Source organism: Cupressus sempervirens, chromosome 7 (genome assembly GCF_028749045.1).
Source record: "Cupressus sempervirens isolate cs-2001-9-10 chromosome 7, ASM2874904v1, whole genome shotgun sequence".
NCBI classification, from domain to species: domain Eukaryota; kingdom Viridiplantae; phylum Streptophyta; class Pinopsida; order Cupressales; family Cupressaceae; genus Cupressus; species Cupressus sempervirens.
In genome coordinates this window covers 674870181-674888753 of record NC_143124.1, presented here as the reverse complement: position 1 = coordinate 674888753, position 18573 = coordinate 674870181, and the positions used below count along the sequence as shown (strand labels likewise).

At 34.9% G+C, this 18573-nt stretch overlaps 1 protein-coding gene across 1 annotated transcript in view; it reads left to right on the top strand.

Moving 5' to 3' along the window:
• Positions 1–18573, top strand: part of LOC149548464 (F-box protein At4g00755-like) — a 53845-nt gene that overhangs the window by 24840 nt on the left and 10432 nt on the right. Inside the window, exons 2-3 of the mRNA XM_089792524.1 lie at positions 14376–14789; positions 14937–15115. Of these exons, the coding sequence (XP_089648650.1) occupies positions 14376–14789; positions 14937–15115 (593 nt within the window). The remainder of the gene's footprint in view (positions 1–14375; positions 14790–14936; positions 15116–18573) is intronic.

The following is an 18573-nucleotide window of genomic DNA, read 5'->3' as shown; positions in this document are numbered from 1 at the left end:
TGTTTGACTTCTTCCTGGTCCTTGAAGATTTCTTCATCCTAATGAGCCTCATCCAGATGCGGTGAAGTGGGAACACTAAATTCACCTTCATCTGCACCAGGGGTATGAATCCCTTCTATCATTTGTAAGATTTCTTTGGCTTTAGAATTAGGACCATCTTCCATGAGAGCAGCTGTCATATAAATCTGATTTTCAGCTTGATGTAATGAATATTGAGTCATACTTAGTTCAAGACAAAGTTCGTCCACCTCCTCTTTATCTTCAGCGTGTTTGATGGCTATATCCTTATTCTTGAGCAACTTCAAGCAGCCTGATTTCATTCTTTCCAATGCCTTCTTAAGGGTGTGAAGGCTTGCACTAATGGTTCCATTCATTATTCTCTTCCCTTCTCCTCTAAAATGCCTCTAACTTCCCACATGATTTCTTCAATCTTTTTATGGGTTTTGTCAAAATGGACTAAGGCTGCAATGATCATATCATTTAATAATTTCAGCTTATACTCCAACTTATATTCACCAAAATTATTAACCTGAAATGGAATTTCTCATTGTTCCTTCAAACCAACTCCTATAGTAACATCAGCTTGTTCTAGATTTTAAATACTAGATTCATTTTCAGCTGCACCATTGTCAGAATTTCCCTCTATCTTCATTTGTATTGTCCCATCAACTATTAGGCCATTCTTTTCAAATAGTCCATCCTCATGGAGAGATTCACTTTCAGCCTTTTGATCAGCGTAATGCTTGTCAATAATGACCTCTAAATCACCAAATAAGATGCTCGTACAAATCTTGCCATCATCCATAGCGGGTTCCCTCTCATTGTCCTCATTATGTTGAAGCTGGACTAATGAATCCTCAGCTTCCTCAACGCTGATCTGCACTTCTTGATCCGACTCTTCCTCCTCGTTACCCTCACAAGTGTGACCAAATGACCAAAAATGTCTGCAAGTAAAGCAGATATACTCTTTCCTCATTTGGTTCTTGCTCATTTCTTGGAATCCTACAATCTGTAATCTTCTTGCATTTAGTTCTTCTTTAGCCCGCTGCTATTGTTATCTTTCAATTTTTGCCTCACATTGTTTGAGCACCCCGTTGACCAATTTATAAGCACTTTGTGAAGCCTTTTGTTCTCTATTTGAGATCACTCTAATTTATTGTTGTAACCATAATATCTTCCATGGCTGAAATAACATCTGCATTGTATTCATCCCTGATTGTGCCTAATAGATTTTAAAACCTTGTATGTATCAAATCATACAATTTCAAGTCAAGTAATAGACTGCACAGCCTGATATCTGCAAATAATTTTAGTATAGCAGCTAGGAAATTGACGACTACTGCTATCCCCAAGATTTTGAAAACTATTAACAATAAGCTGAACTACTTACTTCATGGTGTCTTCTTCATAGGGTTCTTGAGGTGATAAAATTCTTATGACCTCCATTAGGAATGGAGCAACTAATAATTTTAGCTTGCTGTCTGAATTCTTCAGCCACTTGAGTTGTTTCAACTCCATCACTGCATGCACAAGAGCAGGCTGCAATAACTTCGGGATTGATTACTCAACAATCGCCAAATATTCTTCTAGTTGAATTAGGGTGATGAGATCCTTTTCCCTTGTTTGAGACACCAGCATAAGCTTGTTACTTGTCTCAAGGAGTAATTTGGTGAATTCCATAATACCAATTGATGTCTTCTTCAAATCTATTGATTTTTTTTGAGCCTGCACTATGCATTGCTAACGTCAATGATGCTACAAGAAATTTCTTAAATCTCTATTATCTGTTCTAGACAGAGCTTAAGGAGCAAAGACAGGTTCAGATTTGAGCCAAAGATTGGACTGCTAATTTTCTGCACACGCAAGTCTGATTGCCACTGCAAGCTCCCAATGAATGTTATCTGAATTTCTTTTCTTTTCACCACTTATGATCACTATACTGTCCTTCGCCAGTTCTGACCCAGACTCATCAAAATTTCACAATTCCACAAATTGGTCTTTGAATAAACACTTGCATCAAATAGTCATTCCACCAAACACTTTGCCGACTATCCTTTGACATAAGGTATTTTACTACTCTGATGGATTTAAATATTTTTGTTACAGAGCCTTTCAGTTTGTATATAAGCATTTACTACAAATACCCTCAGTTTCAACAATAACTCACACCACTATAGGAAACTTAAGCTTCCAATCTTCCCACACTGCAACACGAGAATTCCCTCGGAAATGATGGGAGAACAGTAATGCTTCCAGTTTCTTACCAATTGATATGGATACACAATATTTGTAGCTTTTCCTCAAGGCATGGGTATAGATTGCAACTTAAGAATGGACCACCCTGATTACTGATTTAACTTTTCTGATACTCTCAGTTTGCACACTCGTCAGTAATAGGAATCCCATGTTTTTATTTTAATTGTGGGTCAATATTGACACTTAAACAAGGTTGATGCCTTTAGTAGAATGAAAAACCAATTGACTGCCTTGGAAATATCATGGCAAGATGATCCGCATGCAATATCAGTTATCACATAAATCCTTTGAACAGATTACCATTCATCCTGATATGCCATATTGTCTGGACACTTCCTTGGTCTATACAATTGTTGAAGATAATCAGTGATAACCAGTCCTTGCAGCAAATATCACCAATCTCTTATTCATTCATTTTTCACAATTAAATTCCCAATCCTATACAACTTGCGTCTCTTCACTAATATTCTCATGTTTTCTGGAGACGGATAATCAGGAGGAGGCCTTCAAATGCTGAGCTGTAAGCAGGAAACAATGTAGAATATGGATAATCTCCAATATATTCTGTTTTACAATTTATCCTTTTTATAACACTTGCACCATGTAATATTTTATTATACCATTTCTAAGAGATTATCAATCTTTCAAATGTAACTCCACGTATATATTGAATGCTTTTCAGTCTGGCTCTGTCAATCTCCTCATAACGTGTTTCTGGACCTTGTAACCAGTCTTGGTTTGATGCTTGTACTACAAAGATCATTTACTAGCTCTGACTCCAGTTAGGTGCTCCATAGGAACAGTCATGGTCAGGTAAGGATGCTTAGATAAGCCAAAGAAAACGACTTTCTACAACTATGCCATTATGCATCTGTCGCATATCTATCATTCGCCCTGCTCATTTTACCATCAAATATTCAGGCATCTGACGACAGACTGTGGAGTTGAGCGCTACTCAAGTTTCTATCCACAATGCGCAGAGCCCTGTCAACAGTCCACTGAGGCATGGCTGCTAGTTCCTCTACAGATGAGATTTTCTCGAAAAGTCCATCCACCGGTATTGCAATACATGACACTCCCAGGCCATCGTAAGACTCAGGAATATGAAGAGTTGCGGAGCCCAATAGAAAGGCTAGATTTTAAAATTATTCCTTTTGGACTATAATCACAGTGGCAGAATTATATCAAACATTTGATTTGGTCAATAAAAAGCTTCCAAATATTTTGACGATCTACAGAAATATTGTCATACCAATGGTGTGGGTCTTCAATTTATTGATTGTGGATATTGATTACTCAGCCCAAATTTAGTCTTCCAGTGAAATGAATATTGTAACTCTGCCTTAGTAATAATTCCTCTGACTAAATAGCCATGCCACTCCAAGGCCACAGTTTCATTCAGAGCTAGCGTAGCCAGGAAAATAAAATGCCCACGCCACAAGGAAGGAACTGCCTGCTAAAGAGTCATGCATAAGATTTGCAGACTGCTCCTGAATAAGTTGGGTTCAAAGAAATGCCCACTGTAATACCTCACATATTGCTTTCTCTCTGCCGTTGCTCCTCAGTTAAAAATCTGCAATGGTTCGCAATATTATTTCACCCAATAAAGTTTTCAAAATTTATCAAGTGCTTGAAATTTTCTCCCCAACTTTAGAATAAAACGCAGGACCTACGACATTATTTTCTTGATTGGGCCCACAAAATAATATTTATGCCAAACTTTTAAAAAGGTTGAATAATAATAATATTTTAGTGCCCAAACATCATGATGCAGCATATAAGCTTCAATTATTAAAGTTTGACCAGCATGCTTTTGCAGAAATATATCACATTCGAAAATAAAGGCCTGATTAAATAACTTAAAATATCAATCAAGGCCTGAAGTGGAAACTATACTTCCTTCGAAGTATGATATTCAAAGCCTTTAAAACATCACCCCCTGCAATTATTTTTCACGATCCAAAAAAAATCAGTAGGCACTGTCAACTATTTTACTTGGTTCTCTGAGGATTTCCACTACTGCATCAAAAAATTTCTCCACTACATACTATTATGAAAGTTCTGTCCTTTTTTCCAATCTTGAACAAACCACAGATTTGCCTTCCAAGTTTTAGATGTTCAGAAAAATAATATCTTTTTAAACTAGATAAAACATTTCAGGGTTATAAATACTTCAATTTCTTGACTTCACAGGCTGGCAAGATACACTGCTCTGATACCACTGTAATATCCCAGCAGGATATAAGTTCTATCGTTTTTTCCAATCTTGAACAAACCACAGATTTGCCTTCCAAGTTTAGATGTTCAGAAAAATAATATCTTATCAAACCAGATAAAACGTTTCAGGATTATAAATACTTCAATTTCTTGACTTCACAGGCTGGCAAGATCACTGCTCTAATACCACTGTAACATCCCAGCAGGATATTATCTCCAAATTTGCTCAGAATAATTATCAAAACATAAACAGATAAATGATGCAATGTAAACCAGGAATATAGGAAAATGCTATTGCATTATACATCAGAAATACAATAACTAGATATTTAGACCAATCTTAGATACAAAAAAAAAGTCAGATAGGAAATAACAATAAAATGCACCCGTAATCCCAAATGTGAATCCTGATATGAATCCACTACAAAGATGAATCGGGGCTACGCCCAATCCACCCAAGAAGAGCCCGAAGGTGGTCGTAATTAGGATCCTCAACTAAAGATTGCTAGCAGCTTCCCAAATTTCTCCAAAGAGAAACCATAAAATAAGTCTCAAATCCAAGCTTAGCTGAAAATGAACAACACTTCCTTTTTAAATGCTCATCAGCAACTTGTCAACTGCCTTTTGTCTTTTCCTCTTATTCTTCTTTGCCACCTTTAACGCATTTTATAATATTAAGTTGACCATTTTATAAATTTGCCTTAAGCTCCCTTAAGCCTAAATTAGTATTTTAACTCTGGGATTTCTAATGTCCCAAAAAGGGGACATTGCATCGATCAAGAAGAAGTATACTCTTAGCTTGTACCTATTGTGATCTTGCTAATATGAAATGTGCTTTGTAGTATGATGAAGTCCCCGTTTGCTTGAACAACTAAGTATGGTCAGACTTCTAATTTCTTTGGATTGTGCCCCTTAAACCCATCAGCAGTGTTATCCTCTGACCCCGACAAGGGACACCTCTTAACCCTATGAGGTTGCTGCTACCAATTCCCTACTTCAATTTTATAGTTAAAAACTAAAAATTATTTTGGGCTATGGTGGATGAAGAAGTAATGTTTTTGATACATAGATGACCACATCCTCTAGGCAAATTGTTAAAACTTTTATATAATATATTTCTAGATTGACAATGAAAGAAATAAAATTTCTACATTTGCTTATTTTTGTGTTGACTCGTGAAATCTCAACTATACTCTAATTTTACCTAGCAAGGTTCTATAAGTTATATGTTGAAACTCTTATCAATATATATCATATGAATATTTGAAATTCACTATATTTTTAAATTTCTCTATTTTTTTTGTTAGCCTTCACCTGCTATCTTGTCTAAACTGTTTTCCCAAAAAAATCCATCTTGGAAGTGCATTCCCCTACACCTGCAAACTACATCTCCACTGCAGCACTCAACCATATTGCTAGTTGCTTGTGTCATCATATGTCCAGTTGGTGCATCCCAGCAGCATGGTGGAATTGACAAAAAAGTATCTGCCACTACATGTGTCAGAGAATCTCATTTTGTTCTGGGTGTAACTTGGTGTTCTTCTGGAGGACAATATTTTAATTTTTTTACCTATAAAAGGTAAATATTAAATTTATTTTTTAGCTCATGAAGACAGACATCAGGCTGGCTTGTTGGATCCAACTTGTTCAAGGCTTCAAGGAAACTTCTTTCTAATTATCATATATATTGTCGAAATCTCTAACTCTTTTAGGATTTGACCTTTTGATATCAGTCTTAGGGAATATAATTTGTAAAACGTAATAGCTTAGGGCTTAGCTGGGCATATGTATTGAATGGACATGCTCAGCTAAGCCCTAAGCTAACATATACCGCATATAATACATCAGTCTTATAATTGACATAAAGAAAAGATTTTGGAAAATTGGGAGAAATGCCATTGGATATGATAAGTATCGACTTTGCTGAATGACATAAGGGACTTGGTGAAGCTGGATATGAACAGAGATTATGTGTTTCTCCGCATCCTTTCTAGACTCCCAATTCCTAACAATAATCTGTAATCTTTGTTTGATTTCAAGTGACCTCGAGTGAGTTAAGATAAGATTATTAATGTCCAACAAGAGACCAACAAAAAGGGTCCAAGGGACTGGAAGTTTACAACAGGGAAAAACAACTCAGCAGTAGCACCAAACGGTGACTGGAAAAGAGCGAACGAGAAAGCAAAGAAAGGGAACTGGAAAAGGCAAGAGAAGGATTAGCTGTCCTTTTTGGCGTAAAGAAATCCAGTACCGAAGGATAAGGTCCAGGAAAACCAGTAGTCTGGACCTGTCTCTTATTTCCCAACTGCAGTGATGCAAAAAATTTCAACTACTCCATAAAATTAATCAGTTGCCCCTGGGATGGGTTTTGGGCAAGGGTAGAACTGCTTGCATTTTTTAATTTTTAACAGAAACCCCTCTGTATTCCTTTATTGCATTAAGATATTGAGAGGTAAGCATCAATGATGTGCAAAAACTGTTCTGCCTTTCATCTTCGCTTCCATGAATAAGATTTCTTTCCTTTTCTTCTGTAATTCAGATATCTTTAGGAGTTTGCAGTTGCACATCTAATTAGGAGAGGAATTTGAAGAGACTACAAAAGAGGTTGTGGAATGCTGTGTGTTAATTAGCGTACTGCAACAGAGGACTTTCTGTCACGCACTTCCATCCATCCACTAGAATCTTTTCTTTTCTTGTACAATGCATATATTTCCCAGTAGATTCTGAAAAGCCACTTTATATAGAGCAGAAAAGTATTACTATGTTTAGGTTGTGGTGAATCTGATTTGTAGTTTGTGGCAATCTGATTTGTCTCAAATAGTTTCAATAAAGAGACAAAGTACAGTTAAGGTTTGGCCCAGCAGATTCATCTTTGTTTGATCCGAATGAGCAGAAAAGTATTACTATGTTTAGTGTGGTGATCTGATTTGTCTCGAATAGTTTCAATAGAGAGACAAAGTACGGTTAAGGTTCGGCCGAGCAGATTTATCTTTGTTTGATCTGAATGATTAAGGAAAAGGAAAGAAAAATATTTTAATAATAAGGATACAACATGATTAAATGAATTAGTGCAACTTGTCACTTCTGTTATGGGGTTAGTTGATCTGATTTTGGGTACGAGGCAGTACAATATTCTAGATTAGTAGAGGATTGATCCTTCCAAGGATTGAGGAGGATGCAATAATATTTATTTGATCTAGAATCACTTGCTCAGAGAACTTGAGACAAGAAGAGAGAGTGAACGGAAAGAGATAGATGCGTGATGTTATTGCATGTACAAAAGTCTGGATTTTCTTGATCACAGAAGGTTGCTGGAGCTGGGGATGAATAAGGTAGTAGAAACTTCTGTTTTTGTTGCCTATAGAGAAATTGTTGCTGATTTCATTAACCAGAGGTTTCTTCCGGAGGGGTGTCAAGTGTACTTAAGGTTTTATACCTTCAATTTCAGCCCTGCCATTTGAAGAAAGGATGTCTTTATATAATCCATAGTCATTAATCAAACATGCTGCCACAAATTGTGGATGTTGATATTGTGGTATTATATTAGTCAGAAAGAGATGGTTGTTCTTGGTTGAAATGAGCTCAAATTTAACTATTTTCTCATTTAAGCCTTGACATCTAAAAAATATTATTGAGAGTTGTGGTCAAATACGGCGCTGCAAATTGTGGATGTCGATTGGCATTGCAGCTCTCATTTCAGGCTGTCTGTGCAACTGCTTAGAGCAGTACATAATCAGATGTTGCTAATAGTAGATAATGAAATAGTCATCAGAGGCTAAGTCACAGGGTTCACTGAATTTTAGGCTTCAGGTTTGAAATTTGCTGAAACAATAAAAACTAAAAATTTGTAAAAATTCGACTTAAATTTGTAGGGCTGAAAAGGAGTTGCCGTTTTCTCAAAAAATATATTTTCGTATGGTATTTTCTAGGTTTTCCTGCAATTTTTTAAAATTAAATTATACTGCAAACGAATCAAGTTTGGAAGATTGATTGTGGACAGTTGGGTAAAATCATGGTAGCCATTATCTGTCATTGTCTGCAAATCGTTGTGGTGGCTTGTGGTTGGTTGTGGGCCATTGAATGCAATGCATGTGCTTCCTCTGCAACCTGTTCATTGATATGGTCTTTCGAAGATTATAGCTGCAATAGAGCTCTTTACTTCTGATATTGCTAGAGAAAAGATTTATGATGATATTTCTGTCATTTATTTCTATCTTTGTTATAAATTATAACCAAATGAGCACGATGTGGCTTTCAAGGTGTACTAGGTGTCACACCCTAATTCCTGAAATTTTATTAGATGAAGAGACATGCGACTTGCAAAGAGACATGCGTTTGGAAATAGAAGTAACTCTTTGTTTGGAAAATGAAGAGATTTGCAGTTATGATATGAAGAGTCTCTCAATTCAAGATATATATTATTGCTTTGTGATAAGCTATGTGTTCCGTTGAAAGCATTGTACTTGGACCTCTATGATTTAAAAAAAGAGATTTTTCCAGTGTGGCTGGGATTTTCCCAGGATAAATTGTTGGTTATGCCTCATCATTTATATTTTCTTCCGTAACTGCTATTCTTTGTATAGTCTTCAAAAGGTCATTTGGCTTGCTATGATGGTTGTCAACTTGTCGGAAATAATTCCTGTGTAAGCAAGTATCTTGTTGAGCTGTTTGAGCTATTCATGTTAATATTTTACTCTTGCTTCATTTCAACATTCTTCCTTTTATTCGTTCCTCCATGTGTTTGTGCATATTCACTATGTCATTGCCAACATGGACTTGGCACTCATCGTTGCCTCTGCTGGCAGCTACATCAGTTTTTCTTTGCTTCGCCTTCATCTTTGCTTGGATGTTGAAGTTTTATATCATGCCCATGTTCTGTTATTTTGTCGTATTCTTCATTTGTGTCAGTTCATTTGAAGGTGTCGATCCAGTAATTATTGGTTGCTTATGTATTGTGACATTTTGTTAAAATATCTGTAGTAGTAGTAAAGTGTATGTTTTTGAAGTTGAGTCTGTTGCTGTAGAAAAGATGGTTTGGTGAGTCAGGTCAGTCACTAAAGTATAGTACATGTTTTATTTTCTTTTTGTGCTACAGAGAAAAGTAATTGCTTTGAGCAAGTGCTAAGAGAAGTCTAGTATTTTGAGCAAGTGCTAAGAGAAGTCTAGCATTTTGAGCAAGTGCTATGACCATTATATGAATACTGGTCTGCATTTATTGTTCAATATTGTCGAAAGAGATTATTGAGTGCATGTAGAGGAAGCTTAGACTACATAGAGAGAAGTATTCTATGATTATACCTTTGAGAATAGATCATGAATTTTTGTGTTATCACTAGGAATAGTGAATGCTTTTAGCATTTTTCTCTTTATTTTTCTTCATCATTATTAATCTCTCTTAGTTGGAAGAGGAATCAAGAAGCTATGGGATGATGAGATATTATATGCAAAGTCAACATGGGGACACTACTTGCAGTCATGGGACTGAATTGATGATACATATCTGCATTAAAGAGGAAGATCATATACGGGTTGTTATTATGATTAGTATACTTGAAAAGGAAGAAATGATATTTAGAGGGAGACTATTTGGCTTCAGAGGGAGTTTGCATGGCAAAGGGAGAATTTAATTCTTCCAAGCTTGCATGTCAGTGTGATTGCTAGAGCTTCCTGTTAGGTCAACTTGCAATCAACTCTTTTATTGTGGTATGCAAGAGGGAGTCTTTGTTGAAAGAGAATCTTAACCATTCTTATACAACATGTTAATGAGTTCTTCTCTATGAGAAAAGTTTAAGGTGAAAGCCGTTGTTCCACCTTTTGTGAGTAGGCATGGTGGAAATGCAGTCTTCTCTGGAAGAAGATTGAGGTGAAACCTCTCGTTCCACCCTTTTCAAGTAGGTATGATGGATCCACCCTTTGTGAGTTGGCATTGTGGAAATGCATTCTTCTTTGGGAGAAGTCTGCGGTGAAAGCCCTCGTTCCACCCTCTCTGAGTAGGTATGGTGGAATAACTGTTTGTGAGTAGGCGTGATGGATTAATCGTTTGTGAGTAGGTATGGTGAAACTCACGTGTGACGCCATGACTTTAATCTTATGCTTTTATGGTTCACCTTGTAGAAGTAGCTATGGTGAATAGTGTTATGTAGAGATAACAATGTTTTATTGAGAAAATTTGTTGATGAGAATTTGTTATTGACATTTTTGGTTACAACTATGTGTGCCTCTCGTACCAAAGATCTCTCTCTTGCTGAGAGGGAGGGTTGAAGATTATAGTTGCAATAGAAATCTTTACCTTTGATATTGCTAGAGAAGAGATTATGATGATATTTCCGTCATATTCATTTGTATCTTTCTTATAACCAAGTGAGCACGTGGTGGGATTCAAAGTTTACTAGGTTTCTCACCTTTAATTTTTGACATTTTATTATATGAAGAGACATGCAACATGTCAAGAGACGTGTGTTTGGAAATATGAAGAGACTCACATTCAGAAAATGAAGACTAATAATTCTTTGCATCTAGATGTAGATTGTGTGTTCCTTTTGAGCCAAAAAGTGTTTTTGGGTCACTCTATGTGCACCATCATTAGGGCAAGAGAGCAGCAAGGAAATGAAGAGACATTCGGTTGTGATATCAAGAGTCTTTGAATTCAAGATATAAATGATTGCTTTGTGTGATAAGCTATGTGTTCAGTTGACAGCATTGTACTTGGAACTCTATTATTTAATAAAAGAGATATCTTTCTGGTGTGGCTGGGTTTTTCCCCTCAAGTTGGAGGGTTTTCCTAGTATAAATTGTTGTCTTTATGTGTTTAATTGTTCTTTTTGTTTATTGCTGTTTAACCTCAATTCTGGGCAAAACATTAACATTGTCTGCAAATGTTGTCTACAAATTGTTGCTGCCCCTCCTGTTCACGAATCGTCATTGCCCCTCCTCAACAGGTTCTCAGGTCCATTCCTGTCATCTGTGGAGGATGGTCTGTGTCGTTTAATGCTTATTTAATTATTTTTAGGTATCAACTTATTTAAATTTATGTTGCCTTTAATTGTTTGTCAATATTAAAACATTTGACTTTCTTTAGAATGTTATATATTTTATGTATGTTTTTATTAAATATTAATACTTGTTTTTTTATGTTCATTCATTATTATTATTTATTATTAGAGTATTTTATTCTATTTATTTATAATAATCTTTACTGTAATGTATATATATTTTTATTAAAATATTAATATTTATTATTTTGTATGTTTAGTCATTAACAATTTTAAATTTTATTAATATGTTTATTAACAATTTTATTTTAAATCTACTTTGCAATGTTAAACTATTTTGATAATTTATAAGATGTATTTTTTGAAAATTAAATAAGGTGAATTCAATGGCATTTTTTTTTTGAATTTCTTGACCTCGCCAAACTTCATAGTTGTCGAGCTCGAACTTGAACCTTGTGACTTGGATCAGAGCTACAATGCCAGCAAGTAATAATCTTGGAATCAAAGATACAATGTCAAAACAATAGTGTATTGAGCATGGTTACCGGGAGACCCGTCTCCCCCCTAAAAGTCGCATCTCGGAGACCGAGACGCGTCTCGGAGACTTTTCGCATCTCCGGAGACCTCAAAAAAGGTTGGAGACTTCATGACGAAGTCTCCTGAAGTCTCCCTGTCTCCTAATCCAAAAAGTGAAGTCTCCCTGAAGTCTCCTGGTAAAATATAAATGTAAAATATAATATTAAATAATTTTATATATTTTAGCCCTCATTTGAATGTTTTTAATACAAAAATTAAGACCACTGACAATTTAAATGATTAAAACATTTAATATATTTTATTTAATAAATTAGTAACTTTAAAAACATTAGAAACACTTTTAAAAAATTATTTTTATTCAACAATTTAAATGACTAAATCATTTAAAATATTTTTGGAGAGATGATTTTTTGGAGAGTATGATAGCTGAAGACCTTGAGATGGATGATCACAACCTTGTGGAGTAGATGATAGTACCATTGACATACTAATACTAGATATATTTCTGTTTTTTGTTTATTGTACAAAGTGTTCATTTTTGTTTGCATATCGGCAATTCAGCATCAAACTATACTTTTTTGAATTTAAAATTTGAATATGTAATGATAATCTCAGCGATTATCAATCTGATATGATGGTGATCATATGCAATATTCGAAAAACAAATACGTCTATTAGATACAATATTGTGATCATGTGAGTTTTGAAATCTTTGACTCTATGAGTCTATTTTAATTTTTAATGTGACATTACTATTATTATTTACTTTAGCCTTACAGTATTACAATTTTCAAATCTTGTATTTACTTTTAGTATTAGACTCTTTAAACTATTAAAAAAATAAATTTAAAAATTGCTGTCTCCAAGTACCCCCGTCTCCTATTTGAAAAATTGCTGTACCGGTACCAGTACCAGTACCGGAGACCTTGAAGTCTCCCCGTCTCCTGGTGACCTTGGTATTGAGAGATTGAAAGGAGTGAATTGCTGTTAATGAGTGAACTCTATCAGCTGCACTTGCATGCTGAAGTTTCAGGAATCCTCTTCAGCAGTGAAAATCAATGCAATGCCATTTTTCCAATTAAAGAAAGCTGGTCTACTTGGAAAATTTTAGCCCCTGAAAGAAGACTGGTGATTGAAAACAGACATTCTTTTCATCTCATTAACTTAATATTAATACATGCTTCCAGTACTTGCTTATCATTGAGTTCCTTGCCATAATATGGACCGTTGTTTAACATCAAGTTTCTTGAGTACAGTCACTCTTGGTACTCACTAGGGCATCTCTCTGTGCTTCCATGCTTTTGATTCAAAAACCTCCATTTTGAAGAACTCAAGTAGTAGGCATAGTAGTCAAAAGGATCAAATTAGCTTTGGTAGACTTTTAATAAATTGAAGATACTTTCACAGATTAGTATCAAGCAGACTTTCATTTGATGTCAATAACCTTGTTATGCTGAGTACATTGGGGAGGAGCCATTTTTGAAAGGTTAATTTTACTACAACTAACATTAGTTCACACCCTTTACTGTATACTTGAAACAATATCTAGAATGCACGTGAGCTTTTCATATGAGGATCTTCACATGGTGTTTTGGTGCATTGTTTCTTTTCATTTGAATCTCAACTTGCACCAGACCAACTTGTCATTATTAAATTAAATCATAAGAACAATATTGTCAACAAGATCTCAAACTCAAAAATTGAGAAAATGTGGCATAAAATTCAATAATAAAAATATTCGACATGCATAATCTAATTTCCAATAAATTGGACTATAATTGAAATATAGCATTAAACAAGTAAAACATTAAGAGAAAATTAAGCACATTTGAGTCAACCTGTAAAATGAAATGTACAGAATAGGGAAAGCCACAATTGCAAACTTGATTTGCTGGTTTATATGTCATCACCTCTTGGGAGGGAGGAGGCTTGAAGAATAATTCATTCATTCTACTATTTTCTCTGGAGTGGATTTGTATATTCTTGCAGGTCGTCTCTCTGTTACTGTGAGAGGATATGGGGAAACTTTGAAATGCCCTTGAAATTTGTAATTCAAGCTCTATTTTTAAATGCTAGGTTTCAAAATAGAGAATGAGAAGAACTGTGTTGAAAAAACTTGGAGTGAAAAATTTAACCTACTAAAGTGATACTTTAACATCAACAGATGTGACACTCGAGGTTCTTCGGTTTTGAATACAAAAGTCTGCCTTGCAAGAACGTTAAATTTTCACTTTACAATTTTTTCTCTGCATGCTTAAGCTTGATAATAAAGTATATTATTTTTTAATAATTCGTCCAGATGTAAATGGCTACTCTTGAACCTAAGTCTTCTTTTTATTACAAAATAATTGATTTAGGTGTCTGTTGGTGCAGTGGTTGAAAGTAGATGCATAAAAGACCTATGCATCAGAAAATATCCGGAAGTATCCTTGTTTGATTCTGTGACAGAAGATAAATTGAGCATAGATGTAAGACCAGGCTCAAGCAAAGATTCAGAGTGGAAGAACTTAAAGACAGAACACACAGTTTATTTTTCACTAGCCCGTGAGATTTCAAGACCACCTGTAGAAGACAGTTGCATTAATGAAGCTATTTGTGCTTCCAGCACTGACAACTACCCACAAGAGACTATTGCTAATACTTTGAGTCCTATGAACATAGAAGCTGAGAGGCCGTGCTATTGGTCAAGTAAAGGAGAGAGCAACACTGACGTTCCTGAGACATTGACTTATGTATTGCACTCAAACTTGTGTGTTGTGCATGAAGTTAAAATCCGTCCATTCCGAGGTATAAAAATCCAAGCAAACAATTTTGTTCATGATATGATTTTTGCATTTATTTTAAGCTTTTGTTTTCTATTCTTGTATAAATTAATAAACTTACTGTTCTGTCTATTATTGTTATTACTGATTGACATTAAAACTTGTTATCCAGCTTACTTCCAGATGGGAGATCCTATATACTCAGCAAATGCAGTCCGTTTTCGGTTTGGTTATTCTAGCTCATCTCCTGGAAGTAACACTTTGGAATCTGATAGACTCATGTCTAGTCCTCAATCTACCTCGGAAGATTATATCTGGACATATGTTTCACCTGTGTACCAAATGAAGCAGGTATCTTCTACAGATATATTTTACATAGTTATAATGGATTGATTGTTTAGAGTAAAATAATTGGTTTATAATTTTTGTTAAAGCTGTAGCTTCAGTCGGATTAATTCAATCTGAGATACATTGTTGTTATTGGTAAATCATCTTTTCCTACATATACTTACTCATGTAATAATAATATTCTGATTACTCTCAGAATTGTTGAGTACTCTCAAGTTTTTTTGCTGGGCAAGTACTCTCAAGTTTAACTCTTGCGTATTTATAGATGTAAAAAACGTAGGTATAAATGTCGATGCAGGGAAAACATTGGATTAGATGCATTTTTCACATCATTTTAGTGCTATAAAATTACACATTTTCTCTATTGAAATGTCAATTACTAATTTAATACATTTTGTAGTTGTATTCTACAAAAAAAAAATGTTTTAGCATAGGTACATTTCTTTTATTTATTTGTTGATAATTAAAAAAAAGAAAGAAACAAAAAGAAAATAAAATATTATTAGAAGATAATTCATTTGAAAAGACCAATAAAACCTCTTACGAAGGGATGACCATAAGCTTTTAGTGTCAGCATAAGAGATAGGTACATTCTCATTGGATGACACAATGGAGTTAAATGCAACTCTTAGTGTCAGTATGCAAGATACTCATTTGGTCAACCTTACTTAAAGAAATTATCACTATATACAGAAGGAAGCTAAGAATAGAATTAATTCATCATGAATTAAGTATAAAATCAAATTTCTAATATTTTTATAGTTAAATATAATAATATTATGATTGAGAATTATTATTACTATTATTACTATAAGAAATATTTTCCTTGATCTTTTCCGAGAATGTTCTTGTAGGAAAAAGAGGGAGATTGACATTTCATTTGAGGCAATCTTGTAGGGAAAGGAGAAACTGGGAAGAGGAGCAGTGTGATAGAATGTAGTCAATGAGTCACGTTGAGTCCCGAGAGAATTGGTTGGCAGACTCATCACACATGCTGCAAAATATGGTGAAGGGTCTTCTTCTGAAACACCCACATATGGAGGAATATAATGACAAAATTAGTTCCACTTTAGTCACTGTGGATGGATTGACTGAATACATGCTTCTTACCTAAGTTTGCAAGAGACTGTCTTCTAGTGTAGCAGAAAATATCTTATGAAACTAAGAGTATAATGTGTAGAAATTAATTTTAATGATGCTTAATTTGACTACTTCTGTTAGAGGGAAATTGTTGGCTTGCCTTTGCACCATTCCTATTATATAGTCACCATATTGAATGAGATATGCTTCTATCTTGAAGAAAGGGGGACAGATGAATACTGAGATCTAAAGAAAATATAAAATTAAGTCAAGGCTCCTAAGTTTAATATTCTTTAGGAGAAAAGAGAAATTATACGGGCATCACGGAATATGAAGGAAAGATGAGAAATTATTGCATTAGATACTTATTGGAAATAAGTAGTAGTTAATCATCCTACTGAAGAAATTAATATAAGTGGTGAAACAAGTACCCTTGAATTAATGAATGGCATTATGGAGTGTTAAGAGTATTGGTTCCCAAAACCGCAGATTGGAAATCCAAGAGCTTGCCACTTCTCCGATAGGATTCCACAATCAGTTCTGGCCAACAAATGGGAATACTTCTCAACTCCCCTACACTTTAGGCTCCGCTACACCTAGGCGGGTAGACCTTCTCCTCGAACCTGATCACTTGGTTCAGGGCTTTTCTAAAGCGAATTTAAGCTTTGGGAGTTCTTCGACTGGCAAGGTCTTGGAACTCAATTAAAATGAAATTGAGTACTGAGTAATGGTTGGATGTTTTGTATAATGTATGAATAATAATGAATTTGATGCTTGTAGGAAGGAAGTTATAGATTTTCTAACTTCAATAATAAAAAAACCAGTGCCTCTGCTCATCCAGGCAATGGAGTCAACTTCAGTGAATTATCACGTACAACTTTATAATGATTTTCACACTTTACTGCCAACAATTAAATAATCAAGATGCGATAGATCAAATATATACGCAATCTTAAATTAGTCCAGATTGAATTTTAACTCCTCTGGCAGGGAGACAAACTAGACACAGATGCGGAAACAATTATTTATTTCACAATATCTGTGATGATCAAATTTAAAATGCTAAATGACCATGTCCACTCATCCGACATTTAAATTGTATACAAAATTCCAAAGAATTATTACAAAGGACAATTTGCCTGCAGTTTAAATCTCCACGCCTTTAATAATAAACAAAGAACATTTTATTTTATTATGAAAAAAAAAATTGACTTGACATTATAAAGTCATAATATACTCCTTATCCCTCTGTACAAGTAATATAAAAATACTTCTTCTGAGAATATGGATGTGTATGTCCGAATATGTCTTCCCTCTTTGGTTTGGTTTCTAACCTTATTTATATCTTAACATTCAAAGGAACACGACTTTTCAAATTTAAAAGTCATTTCTTTTTACAAATATATCACACCCTTTTGATTTAACAAATTACATATCCTTTCTTAATCCCATATGGCATTACTTCATAAATAAAACAATTTAGCCAATAATCCTTTGAAATACTATATGAATTATTGTGCCACGGTATAAGGTGATTTGGCAAAGATTTGTCCCTATTTCCTTTTGAAGATGTCTTCTATGGTGTGCCAAGCTGCTATGCCATAGGAAGATTTATTGATAATCGATGGGTGCAATTTTTGCATTCTGCCGCCTTTGATTCCATCGCACGAACACACTGGAACATTTGACTCACTGATAATCCACACCGGTATCTATAGATGGTGGTTATTGAATTTGGAGACCATTTGACCATATGCGTTCCTGTATTAGGCTTCAGATTTGTGTCATAGCAGTCACTTCTTCCAGCTTGCTGTAGCATCCGTAATCATCAAGAGTATGCATACTCTTTGGCCATCATTCCAATATCCTTTTGTCCTCTATTATCGATGCTTCCCAGAACATTCCTTCTGAAGTCGAATTCATACTCTTTCAAAATGATGAGATTTCCACTGCTTGTGATAGGGGATTGAATTCATACATTCCAATTGCAGCCAAAGTTCTCTTTCCTGCAATAATTCTGGTGGAGCATCATCGCTATAGATTTGACTGATATATCCGTCACTTTATAGTTGGAACTTTTCCTTGCCAAAATATGGACAGTGCATGTGAAAAACCTTCCAGGCATACATACTTATGCGTTTCATCCTGATGCAGTAGGTCTGAGTCTGCATAAACATGCTCCTTCATTTGACTGAATATTGTGTTGTTTCATACATATGTGTGAGAACAGGGTCCTGATGAAATTACTGAGCCAGACATGCCATTAAATCTGCATTTATTTTTCTTGACAATCTTCAATTCTTAGTATGCTTCCATCTTATCTGTAGAATTTGTCCTGCATCTGCATATATCTCTGAGAGATTGCATTAGAGGTTGAATAT